The following is a 12871-nucleotide window of genomic DNA, read 5'->3' on the forward strand; positions in this document are numbered from 1 at the left end:
TCTAGTCCTCATGGTTCTGAAGAAAAGGTGGAATTAAATAGGAAACCGCTTTCAACTGAGTCCACCAACCATTGGTCCATCTAGATCAGAACTGTTCACACTGAATGGCAGCAGCTCCCTGGGGGTTTCAAACAGGGGACTGAAGCTCGGACCTTCTGTACACAAAGCAGATGCTCCAGCAGGGAGCTACAGCTCTCCCTGCCGCCGCCAAGATTCTAGTCCTCATAATTCCGGACAAAGGGCTGGATTAAATAGCGGCACATGTGCATGTAGCTCATTATTGTCAACAATGACTGGCAGCGGTTCTATAGAGTTTCGGGCAGGGGCTCTTTCCCAGCCCCCCCCCCCACCTCCAGCGATGCTGTGGACTGAACCTGGGACCGCCTGCAAGCAAAGCACATGCTCTACCACTTGAGCTACAGCCTTTCCCCCCATGAAACTCATCCTCACCATGGACATTTCTAGCAAAGGAAAAATCGGAGAGCTGGAACATTGGCAAATACTTACTTTTTCCACCTCGTCACTCCAAAGCTGTTGGGGCCACAGAGCAAACAGGAAAAGGTCAGCGTTGGAAGACACCGAAAAGCAACATTCCACAGTGAAAACAACTGTTGGAAGAGGCAACGACAGGGCACACCAGAGGAACAAAACGACGACAACAACGGGGCCCTGCCACCAGCAATAATGAGAGCAGACAGCGATGCTTCCTCCCAGACATGAGACCTCTGCTTTAGAAAGCTGCTACCCACCCAGGCCATTTCCAGAGGGGCAACTCTTTGTATTTTGCACAAGCCAGGTTTTCAGCAGCTGTATCTGTACCCCTGACTGGTGGAGCACTGCCAAGTTAGATGTATTTAACAGTATCTGTAGTTCCAGGCTCAGGGACAGGGAGGAGTAGGAGGACATAGGAAACTGCCCAATACAGAGACAGATCATTGGTCCATCTAGTTCAGTACTGTCTACTGGAGATGCCAATGAGGATTGAACCCAGGACCTTCTGTGTGCAAAGTGGTTGCTAAAACACAGAGCTGTGGCCTTTCTCATTAAAAATAAGTAAGATTCTAGTCCTCATCGTTTTGGGCTGGATTAAACAGGAGCACAGCAGAATGCCTTATCCTGAGTCAGGCCATAGGTCCAGTTAGCTGAGTATTGTCTGCACTGACTGGCAGCAGCTCTCCCAGGTCTCAGGCAGGGGAGAGGCTAATGGGGATTGAACCCAGGACCCTCTGATGCTCTGCCACTGAGCCGATGGACTCCCCCTAAAAATAAAGGTTCTAATTCTCACCAACAACCTCCCATGGAAGGCCAGCGTTACAGGGACCAATTTTAATTACTAGATTCTAGTCTTGACTCTGGCAGATACTGTACATACATTCTGTTTTCCAGTTGCCTCATATTGGTAATCAAAATGGCGCATTATAATTTTCTGTTTTTGTTTTTAAAATCAAAAGGTGAGCATGAACCCATTACACAGATGGGAGTGCAGAGGACACGACACAGGTAGCCAGAGACTGCTCACACTTAAGTTAAGGCTTCTTACACAACCACATCATATCTCTACTCCCCCCTTTTTTTAACTAACTCAGAAGGACAGTTTGGGTCATAGCAAGACTGTCTGCTGACATCTACTGGCATTTGGGCTCAGGGTCATGGAACCAGACAACAGATGCAACATTTGGTTCACAAAATAAATATATAAAGTAAATGCACGGACAGGTTAGGGGGCAGAGGAAAAGGGAGAAAAGGGTGCTGACACCTTCCAGAGAGGAGACTTCAACATTTCTTTACCACAGCAGACCACAGCCACCCCACCCTTAGTCAACACAGGCTAGGTTCCATTAGCAGATATTGATCCTATGTGATTTAGAGGGCTGCAAGTTGGATATTCGGGGCAGGAACCAGGAATAACCAATGTAGCAATTTAAGTTTCCAAGAGGAGGGTTCCAATTCGCAAGGACGTTTCAGCAGCAGCCAGTATGGCCTAGTGGTTAGAGTGTCGGGCTAGGACCCAGGGGAGAACAGGGTTCAACATACACACACACACACACACACCCCACTCTGGCCACAAAGCTCCCCTTGTGTGACATCGGGTCACAGTCCCTGCCTCTCAGTCTCTCCTAGCTCGTGGGATTGTTGTGATGATTAAATTGAGGTGGCGGGGAATGTGTACACTACTTGGGCTCCTAAGAGAAAAAGTTGGGATGCAAACACTATTTATCATCTACATTTTGGCAAGAAAATAAAAGAGAGGTGGAGTAGAGCAGGCACTTCTAACCACCCCCTTTCCCCCCATCCCTCTCCCCCCCTTAGACTTGTGAAGAATCTGGAGGAGGGAAGGGTGTGACATTGTAAGGGTCCCTATTTCTAAGGGTTGGGAGGTCTTGGTGCCTTGCAAGGGAGTGTGTGTGCTTAACAAGAGAAAAAATACACCCACACCCCTGCAAGGACCATCAGAATGGACCGTTCTTTCAAAATGGCTTTTGGTCCAGATGACTGGTTAGTTGGAAAGAACTGATGCAATTTCCTTGGTGGTTAACACTCTTGCAGTACAGTACATCAGTACATCACCCTGTTAAGCCAGATCCATACAATTAACGGGGGGGGGGGTTGTTGGGGGGGGGGAGAATAATATATTTCCTGCCAGCCAATTCACTCAGACAACCCAACAGCAAAGCGCAGAGCAGGTAGCAAAAAGAAAAGTGGCCCGTTTGGGGGGGAGAGGAGAGGAAGATGGCGAATTGCAGCCCAGAGACAGAATCCAGCCAAGTTATCAGCATGCAAGACCCCTCCCTCTCTTCTGCTAGGCTGTAGACAAAACACCTTGAGGCAGATGCCCAACCATTGGGATGGGGCAGGGTAGCCCCGCTGTTATCTGGAGGTGGTTGTGGTCCTGATGCCACCTGAACACTGCTTACTCAGGGAAACGGGGGCTCTGAGCCTTGGTCTTGCCTTAAAACAATAAGGTGAAATTCTAGTCCTCAGGTTCCAAATAAAGGGCTGGATTTCTTAAAAAAGAAAAGAAAAAAGGAACATGTACTGAGTCAGATCACTGAGCACATCTAGCTCAGTACAGTGGTACCTCTGGATGCAAATGGGATCCATTCCAGAGCCCTGTTTGCATCCTGAGTAGAGCGTAACCCGCATCTGTGCGTGTGCGGGTCGCCATTTTGAGCGCCTGTGCATGCGCAAGCGGCAAAACCCAGAAGTAATGCGCTCCGTTACTTCTGGGTCGCCGCGGAATGCAACCCGAAAATACTTAACCTGAAGCTACTTCAACCCGAGGTATGACTGTATTGTCTACACAGACTGGCAGCGGCTCTCTGAGATTTCAGACCAGAGTCTTTCCCAGCCTTACCTGAGGACAATGTTGGGAATTTAACCTGTGACCTTCTGCATGCAGGGAGGCTCTTAACGCTGAGCTACAGCCTTTCCCCTCTTGAAGGGATGGCCACTTGCACTGTATGCTACTAGCATCCCCAGGGTGCCGCCTGCTCAAGACAGTTGTTGCAGCCCAAGGAGAAAGATCTAACCAATTTGCCTGGACCTCTCAAACTCCTGGTTTCCATATGCTTTTGTACTAATGTTTTATAGAATGCATTCTTCCGAATGCATTGTGATACAGCAAATACCGCTTCTCTATTTTTCCAAAGAAAACAAGTGGTTTATAAACACTCCTGAATTATATAAGAAAAAAATAAATATTTTTAATCTTCATGTTTGGAGGATTCCTGGCCAGAATCCAGAAGCTCCCCACCCTTTTAAAACTGAGAAAACAAGATTAATAAGAGTATGTAAATATGGATTGATAATGGTGGAAAATATATATTTATAATAGGTTAAGATGTTGAGTAAGGGCAAATGACAGAGGGTAAGAACTTGCTGAGCTAAATATCTGAACTGGAATACAAAAAGGGAGGTGTGGGGAGGTCAGGAAACTAGTAAATGAAGTATAAGGTATGAAAATATGGATTTTTTTTTCTTTTTCCTCTTGTTTTTCTTCTTTTTAACTGTTTTTTATTCTGCATTTTTCATGTGTTTCGTTTTTGTATATCTGTAGCTCTTTTTTCTTTCCTTTTTTACTATGGTAATTTTTGGTTTGTATACTTTATGTTTAAACTTTGAAACTTTTTATTGTTTGTAAAACTTTAATAAATATTACTTTTTTTAAAAAAATTGAGAAAACAACTTCTTCTCTGCCTTATCACGTCTGAAGGCTGCCGGTTTGGGCTGCAAATACCTCTCTGGAAAAAGACACATGGAATTACTGGGGGGGGGGGACACACACTAATGCTTTAGACATCTTCACCACCACCACATGCAAATACTAGCATTTGCTACCTTAGAAGGGTCCAGAGAGGATCCCCTGTAAAGCCAGCACTGATGCCGTCCCTCTTTGACTTCCAGCAGCTATTCTGTATGCTATACACAGAGAAGCTCCTTCCCAGCAAGAGAAAGGCCCATTTTAACCTAATTCATAGAAATGTAGAGTTGGAATACACCCAAAGGTCAACTAGTCCAACCCCCTGCCATGAGTCGGGGGATTAAGCCATTTAAGTCTTCCATTTTTGGCTAGTCCCAAGCCTTAGGAGGGCATCAGTGTGGTTCCACCAGCGACCCCCGAAGTGACAGTACAAGGCACACACAGAGTTTTCAACATTTTAACGAGACAGTGCAAATAGATCGTGCAATAGGGAAGGCGGAAGAACAGCTCGTGCAAATGCACTTGGTAACAAGACAATGGGATGCAGGGGAGAGAGGGTGGGCTTTTGTTTGCCTGCTCTTGTCCAGCAGAAAGCAATATTTCCGCCCGTTGAAGGGAACTTGAAGGAGGGGGTGGTGAGCAGAGAAAGGAAGATCAGAAGTTGCCTTCATCAACCTGGTGGACCTCCTGGCAGATGAACTACAGCTCCCATCAGACCCAGCTGGCATGGCCATGTGACGCTGGGGGCTGATGAGAGTTGTAGCACAGTGGGCCTGGAACGGCTGAGCCCAAGACAAGCCAGTGTTCGTTGCTGCCAGTCTTGCCTCTGCTATTCCTGGAGAAGTGTGGCGTAGTGGTTAGAGTGTCAGGCTGGGTGACCAGGATTCAAGTACCCAACTTGGCCATGAAGTTCACTGATAATGGCCTCGGAATAGTCACCTCCCCCCTTTTCTCAGCCAGGCCTATGCCATAGGGTTGTTGTGGAGATTAAATGAGGACCAGGACCTGTGGACCAGGGTTCAAATCCCCCACTTGGCAATGAAGCTGCCCAGAAAAAGCATCCCCTGCTCAGCACTGGACTGGAAGGAAAAGATACAGAGGAAGCACCCTGGCAGAGTCATGGCAATCATTCCTAAGAATGCTTCTCTATCCTGCCACCCTGGGTGTTGTTACCTGCTCTCTTCCTAGTTCTGATCTGGGGAGGGACTGCTCTTTATCTAGAATGCCAATAATATCACTATTAACTTTAAGAACTGTAACCTTATAGAGCTTGTGCTACAGTTTGCTTTTTCCTCCTCCCTCCAGTTCCTTTTTCCTTGTGTGTTGTGTCTCTTTTTTGCTTGTGAGCCTAAGAGGACAGGAACCATATTAGAACAGTGATTTTGTTTTTGTTTTTTTGCAGGCTGCACGTGGTTTATTTAGCAACTCCTGACTTTAATGGTTTATCAATTAAGGTTTCTTTTTCTTAGTAAACCGCTGGGAGATTTGTAAAAACAAAACAATCAAGCGGTGTACGAATTTTGTTAAACAGAAAATAAACAATAAAGTATAAACACTGCAAATAATAATGTAATAAAACAAGCTGCTCAGCCTATGGATGGACAGAACTCAGGTTCCTCTGCCTAAAAAGCTCTGGACACAGTCCTGGGTAGCTTCCATTACGTTAAAATGTTGAAAACCAGCAGTAAAAGGCTTGCTCCAGGATGATAAAGGGAAAGGAAAAGGGGAGGAGAGAGAGCAATAAAAAGAGGTTAAAGCACAAACTGTCTAAGAGATGAGGGAGAGAGTTGATCTTACCGCTGATGCGCTGGCGGAGAGAATGTAATTACGTGGTCTAGTCTCGTTAAAGTCAGGCACAGCCTACGGAGGGGGAATAGAATTTCACGTATAGATCATGCAGAAGGGTGAATGGAAGGCTTTCTTTTTTTCTGGGTGGGGAAGGGGGAACTAGAGGGACAGGTATTTCCTGTAAGAAGCATTAGAGGCTTCCTTGCAGTTTGTGTTGCGAGAGAGAGGGCCTCCAGGGGAACATTTGGAAGCAGAAATACTTTTGAAAAATACCAGCTGCTGGAAACTGGGTGCGGAGTGCTCTTCTGCACTCTTGTCTTGCTTGTGGCTTTCCCTTGGGGGCACCTGGGTGGCCACTGTGAGAGCAGGATGCTGGACCAGATGGGACTCCTTTGGCCTCATCCAGCTCCAGGGCTTTTCTTACATTCTAGCAAGCTCCTCTAACTATAGCTCAGGCATAGGCAAACTCGGCTCTCCAGATGTTTTTGGGACTACAACTCCCATCATCCCTAGCTAACAGGACCAGTGGTCACGGATGATGGGAATTGTAGTCTCAAAACATCTGGAAGGCCGAGTTTGCCTATGCCTGCTATCGCTGGACCAATGGGGACTCCACTCAATGAGGCCTACCTTTTGACTTGGCGCCTCCTTCCCCAAAGATTTCAACTGCTAGAGATTAATCCCACCCTCTGAAATTTGCTCAGTTCACACTTCAATGTGAATTTGCATTTTTTCCAAAATAAAATGCAGCTGTCCTTAAAATTCACACTTCTCTGCATGATGCAGTTCTCCAACCAAAGCAAGCAAACAAAAAACAAACAAAAAACCCCCCAAAATGTGCATATAAGGACAAACAGCAACATACCCCCAAAAAATATTCTTTTAGGGAAAATTCACAGAATCATACAGTTGGAAGGGAACCCCAAGGGTCATCTAGTCAAAAACCCCTCCCCCACAATGCAAGAATCTAAAGAATCCCTGGCAGGTGGTCATCCAACCTCTGTTTAAATGTCTCCAACAAAGGGGGTCCATCGCCTTCCAATGGTGCCAGTTCCACAGCTGAATGGCTCTTACTCTCAGAAAGTCACTTGATTCCGTTGGTTTGGGCCCCACCCCCCTGGAGCAGCAGAAAACAAGCTGGTAAGTGATAGCCCTTCAGATATTTGAAGATGGCTATCAAAATGATGCCTGCCAAATATTTTACATCAGGCAAAACTGCATACAAAATATGCAATTATTTTAATAATGATGATGATGATGTTATTAAGGGGGAAATGGGAAACAGTCCAATTTATCCATCTGTCAATTACAGGTAGGATCTGGCTGCTGCACCCCCAACCCGCATCCTTCCAGAAAGTTCCCAGTGATGGCCTAAGATATAAATTAAGTGTGATAATGGAGAATAGATCTGTCGGTGGATATTAGCTGAGATAGTAAATGGAGCTATCCATACACCACTGAATTCAAGTGCTAAGGGCAGACAAGTTAGACCAGTTTCCTTCATCCCTGTGCTGGGTGGGCTCCTCAAAGGATTGGGCTGCCCCCTGTTGGAAACATGATGCCAGTTCTTTGCCTGGTGCACCAGGACTCTCATGCTGCAGTGAAAGTCCTTCTGAAAGGAACAGGGGCAGAGCAAGACCAGCTGGTGGGGTATGTGTGGAACATCTGTCCCAGGCGCACCCAGGACTTCTGACATCCATCAGGGCAATCAGAGTCTGTTCTGCTCCCAAACTGCCAGAGCCAGGCAGAAATGGGGCAAAACAATCAGCTGAACCGCAAAGCGCCCAAAACAGAAAGGCGTTTTGGTGGCCAGGTGGCAGATGGCATAAATCTCTAGATAGAAATGGGGTGGTTGTGGTATTTCATTCTGGAGAGGCCTTCTCATGAGCTCCTTTAAGGCAGTAAGGGACTTTATCAGGACTGGAGGGCAAATGGGAGAGGTTTAGCCCTTTGCCAGCTAGCTGCTCCTATTTGCTATGGGCCACAGCAAAGACATCATAAGGGGTGTTTGAAGAGTAGCCTGCAACTTCAGAGTAAGGAATCCTTCTATCACAGTTCATGTGAATGAGTCTCTAGAAGCAAGGGTTGTTTTGTCCAGATCAAAAAACTCAGTGCTGGATGGAGAGTTTGTGAGAGAGCATTTGGAGTGTGGAAGGGGAGTGACAGACACACAAACACAAAGAAAATTATGTGTGCAATTGCTTTGCCCTTAAAGGTAAAGGGACCCCTGACTATTAGGTCCAGTCATGGCCGACTCTGGGGTTGCGGTGCTCATCTCACTTTATTGGCCGAGGGAGCCGGCGTACAGCTTCCGGAACATGTGGCCAGCATGACTAAGCCGCTTCTGGCCAACCAGAGCAGCGCATGGGAACGCCATTTACCTTCCCGCCGGAGCGGTACCTATTTATCTACTTGCACTTTGACGTGCTTTCAAACTGCTAGGTTGGCAGGAGCAGGGACCGAGCAACGGGAGCTCACCCTATTGTGGGGATTCGAACCGCCGACCTTCTGATCAGCAAGTCCTAGGCTCTGTGGTTTAACCCACAGTGCCACCCGCGTCCCTTACTGTGTCATTAAACCTGACAGGGTATTTTGCGGGAGCACATTTGCCACTGCAAAGGCAGCATTCTGGACAGCCCCAAGTCTTGGCTCCTCTGCTGCAGATGCTTCTTCATTTATTCGGGTGTATAGAATACAACCATGGTCAGTTTAAAAGCCAGTGCAAGCGGCTGGCAGCCCCTCACTAAGACTTCTGACCCAACTGCAGTCGTGAAGCACCCAATTACTTTTAAAACACTTAGCCAGGAAAGATGACAAAGCACAGCGTAACCCCTACCCCAACCGATTCCTCCAACCACAAAAAGGCAACATATATTTAATTAAGCAGATACAACTAACTCAACCCTGACTTAAGAGTAACTTTTAAAATCAACGAGATATGCTTAATCTGCAGAGCAGAAATGTCTAGTGAGCAGGGCTATCATTTTATAAGTTTTGCATCAATATACATAAATTTCTACAGCCAAGGGGAGTCAGTATACTGTAGCCTGCATAAAATTATAAACGCATAGGAAACCCCCGGCAATATTTATCAAATCTGCACAATATTTTTCCTGCTGAGATTGGCGGATAAGCAAAGCAGTTCTTTTCTCCCCCAAAACCCTCCTTAGTTTTCACCAAACACTCTCAAACCAGTGCCTTCAAAGCAATAGCGACGAGAAACTTGCTTCTTGGGTGCCAAACCTAGCACTCAAGTTCTGACCTTTGCCCAGAACACCCACACCCACACCAGTGAATTGTATATATACAACCCTCAGCAACAAAGCCAAAAATAAAATACCAGTTTTACAGGAAAAGGAAGGTGACCACCCTTAGGGCCCAAATTCAGGTACGGTTTAGAGGCAGCAATAAGCAACCTAGCAAGATGTTCTTGAACAGGATGTCTGGAACACCTTAACCCTCATTTCTGAGACAGGGAAGTGGCAGAAGGAGAAAGGGAGCCCATTGTCAAGAGCAGGAATCCTGAGGTCATGCCCATGCTCTCTCTTTTTTGACTGCACATGATATATATATATATATATTGATATATAGTTCTGAGAGCCTCTCCAAGTCTTGCGGCTCAAGGATGCAGTCTAGCCGAGATACCCACAATGACCATTCTGGCAAAACAAACAAAAAAAGGAAACTGCAGAAGAGGCAAGCCGCTTCATGCCAGCAAAATAGGAGCTGTGGAAGAGGCAAGCCTCTATGTGTGCCAATAGCCACCATATGCAAGCAGTGATCAAGAGGCAGTGTGGGAAGCCTGAGAATGTATCCCCCTTAATACTGTGCTGCAAGGATTAGGGCAGGTGTCTGGAACCTGGGTCCCCCCAGGTGTTGTGGAACTACAGTTCCCATTAGCCTCAGCAAGAATGGCCAGTGGCCTGGGATGATGGGAATTGTAGTTCAGTAAGATCTGGAGGGCCAAGGTTCCCCACACCTGGATTAGGGAGAAAAAGGCTGAGTTTGGTAGCTCAAAATGCAGTCAGACAGCGCAGCACTGCAGGGATTTTCCAAAAAGCTCATACCCTTTTCGAGAAAGTCTGAGCCCTGATCCTCCACTATCCAGCCCATTATTTATAGCTGGAGAACCATAATCTTGTAGTTCCCATGATAAATCATACACACAATCCACACATTATTTAACCACACCAGGGCTGTGTGTACTCTGGCTTTTTAATAAATAATAATAATAATAATAATAATAATAATAATAATAATAATACATGTATCAGAATTCTGCACTGAAGTTCTGTGATCTGCCCAGATTATGCAAACATGCATGACGCCTAATTTGTGCAAAGCGAGCAAAGTGGGAAGGTATTGAAACAGAAATCTCAACCCAGGAAAAATGCATCCCCCCCACCAAAATATCTTTGTACCCATTAAGGACTAGAAACTTGACTTTAAAATGAAAGTCAAATTTTGCAGCTTAAAAACAAAACAAAACTGTATCGCAACAGGTACACACACCACCCTGACTGCCATTCTCCTCTCCCCACCCCAAAACTCTGCCTCTTGAGCAAACACTTACAAAAAGGCTTTGGAAAACGGAAATGATTGTAGGCTCTGTGGATGAAATCAGCCAGTCAGCTGTTTCTGCCACAGGCAGGTCTCTCTCTCACACACATACACACACACTCTCTCTCACACACATTTCAGGTGCATTCTCCAGGGCGAGTCCCCGCTGGGCAAAGGGGACTCTCTTTAAAAAAAAAGATTTCTGGATGGAAGTGGGACAATAAGAAGCATTTCAGGTCAAAACGTCACAGCACCATAAACACAATATAATACTCACATCTCCCTCACACTGAGCAAAATCACAGAATAAAAAAAAAAGACAGAACAGAGAGGTTAGTGGACAAAAACATCAGCAACACAAAAGGCAAGAGATTCAGAAGTTAGAAAGGGAAAGAAACTAACAGACAGGGAAAGAGTCAACTCAGGAGAGCAGGAAAGAAATTTGCTTTGGATGGCAAAATCAGCTCTATGAGAGGATAAGGAAGTCAGAGATAGGGAGAAGGTTTGCAATTCTGCAGTGGGGAGGGATGGTGGGCTGTGGATACAGATGGAGAGAAGGGAGATTCAGTTCACAGTTTAAGGAGAATGTTACCAAATCTGCACTTTCCAAAACGGTGTGCAAACTGAAACACACCCAGCCTTCAAAAATTATCCAAATTTTGCAATTCAGTTCTCCAGCCTAGTGTACAAAAAGCCATTTACTGAGGTCAAGAGTGTATAGATAAATGCATGTATTAGTGAAATGCAGCATAAAAAGGTGGCATTATAAGAGGAGGAAATATGCAAAAGTCTCATATATATATATATATATATATATATATATATATATATATATATGAGAAATTTGCATGAAAATTTCATGCTGCTGAATTTTCATGAAGACTTTAAAATATATATATTATCATATTGATGTGGAAAAGTGGAGAACTGGATTTAAGGCTGGAAATATCAGGAATCAGAGACAAGCAGAAATTGACAGCACCCCTAGTGAAAGCTAAAATGGTCAGATCCACCCTCCCCTAGTTTTGGGCTACTGGATTTAAGAGAAGGTGGGATGGAGGTGTGTTTCTTTCAGGCTCCTCCTATTGAAGGGGACCAAGGAGGGATATAGGGGTGGGATAATGGCAGGCAAGCCCCAGAGAGAGGGTGGTGTGGGGTCGGAACACAAGAGAAGCTGGTGCTTCAAACCAAACACTTTTCAGTTCTAGCAAAAAAGGCAAGTACACACAATCACTTTCCCTGCTCAGGTGGCAGCTGCAACCACTTTATTACGCGCCGTACTCAGTACAGTTTCAGTGTAAACCTCCCAATCCCCTGCAATTATTATTTTTAAGCCCTAGAAAAAACAGGACGAGACTTTTGACAAAATGTGCTGTTATCAGAGAGGTTGGCTAGAATGTGGCCTCACCCCGTAACAGGTACTCAGTTTGCAGGGAGGGGGGAGCGGGAAACCTTGGCCCTCCAAACATTGCTGTACTACAACTCCCACTGTTCCTGAGTATTGGCCATGCTGGCTAACCTGGTGGGAGTCAGGAGTCCCAACATCTGGAGAGCCAGAGGTGTGCGTATGTGTGGTATAAATAGGAAACTGGGCAGGTTTTTTATTATTACAAAAAACGGTTCATGTTGTCATGGTTTTTAGTAAGCAGGCAACCCTAAGACCAGAAGCACTAGGGCCAACTTGTGTATTTGGCAACCTAGTATTCTAATGGTTCTTGACAACCTATGTGGAATCAGCCAGTCAGATACCTGAAGCTTTGTCGGAACAGAATGGGTAAGGTGGAATAAAGAAGCAACATCACGTTAAATGCATTATTGCATTTATAGATGTCTGGGTCGGTTTTGCTTTTTGTTAAAACACCTGTGCCCCCGCCACCTAATAGTGTTGGACTACAACTCCCATCATCCCTGACTACTGGGCTATGCTAGTTGGGTGCTGATGGTATTTGGAGTTAAGCCCACCAGGAGGGCCACAAGTCCCCACCCACATTGGTTGAAGGTTTTCCTCTGTGCAACACACAGCCCTGGTTTAAACCTCCCCTCCAGCTTCTGACTCTTACAGGAGGGAATTGGCTATTGGTACCACGGCCAACAGCTTATTTCCTACAACCAGAAGGGGCTGGAAGAACTGAGCACAGCCTCCTTGTGACACTGGATCCCAGCTCTACCCTTTCCCTCCCATCAGCTAATATGTAACATAAAACTCAAGACGCATTAAATGTGGTCAAGAGTTTAAGTCCCACGAACAACCACTGCTCAGCCCAAAACTGGGGTCAAGCCTTTCCGACAATGACAGTGATCAGTTAAGGGGCTGAGTGTGAC

The 12871-nt window shown here is 45.8% G+C and overlaps 1 protein-coding gene across 4 annotated transcripts in view; it reads right to left on the reverse strand.

The window, feature by feature from the left end:
- Positions 1 to 12871, reverse strand: part of SH3GLB2 (SH3 domain containing GRB2 like, endophilin B2) — a 57867-nt gene that overhangs the window by 11323 nt on the left and 33673 nt on the right. For 2 of the 4 annotated variants that reach the window (XM_081178833.1, XM_081178834.1), the window contains exons 6-7: positions 5999 to 6061; positions 508 to 531 (exon numbers count right to left, since the gene is read on the reverse strand). The exons of 1 other annotated variant lie outside the window; for it this stretch is intronic. In XM_081178833.1, coding sequence (XP_081034959.1) covers positions 508 to 531; positions 5999 to 6061 — 87 coding nt within the window. The remainder of the gene's footprint in view (positions 1 to 507; positions 532 to 5998; positions 6062 to 12871) is intronic. One more of the 4 variants, XM_081178835.1, reaches the window with a different exon arrangement.

This window comes from Podarcis bocagei, assembly GCF_964188305.1.
Source record: "Podarcis bocagei genome assembly, chromosome: Z".
In the NCBI taxonomy this organism is placed as follows: Eukaryota; Metazoa; Chordata; class Lepidosauria; order Squamata; family Lacertidae; genus Podarcis; species Podarcis bocagei.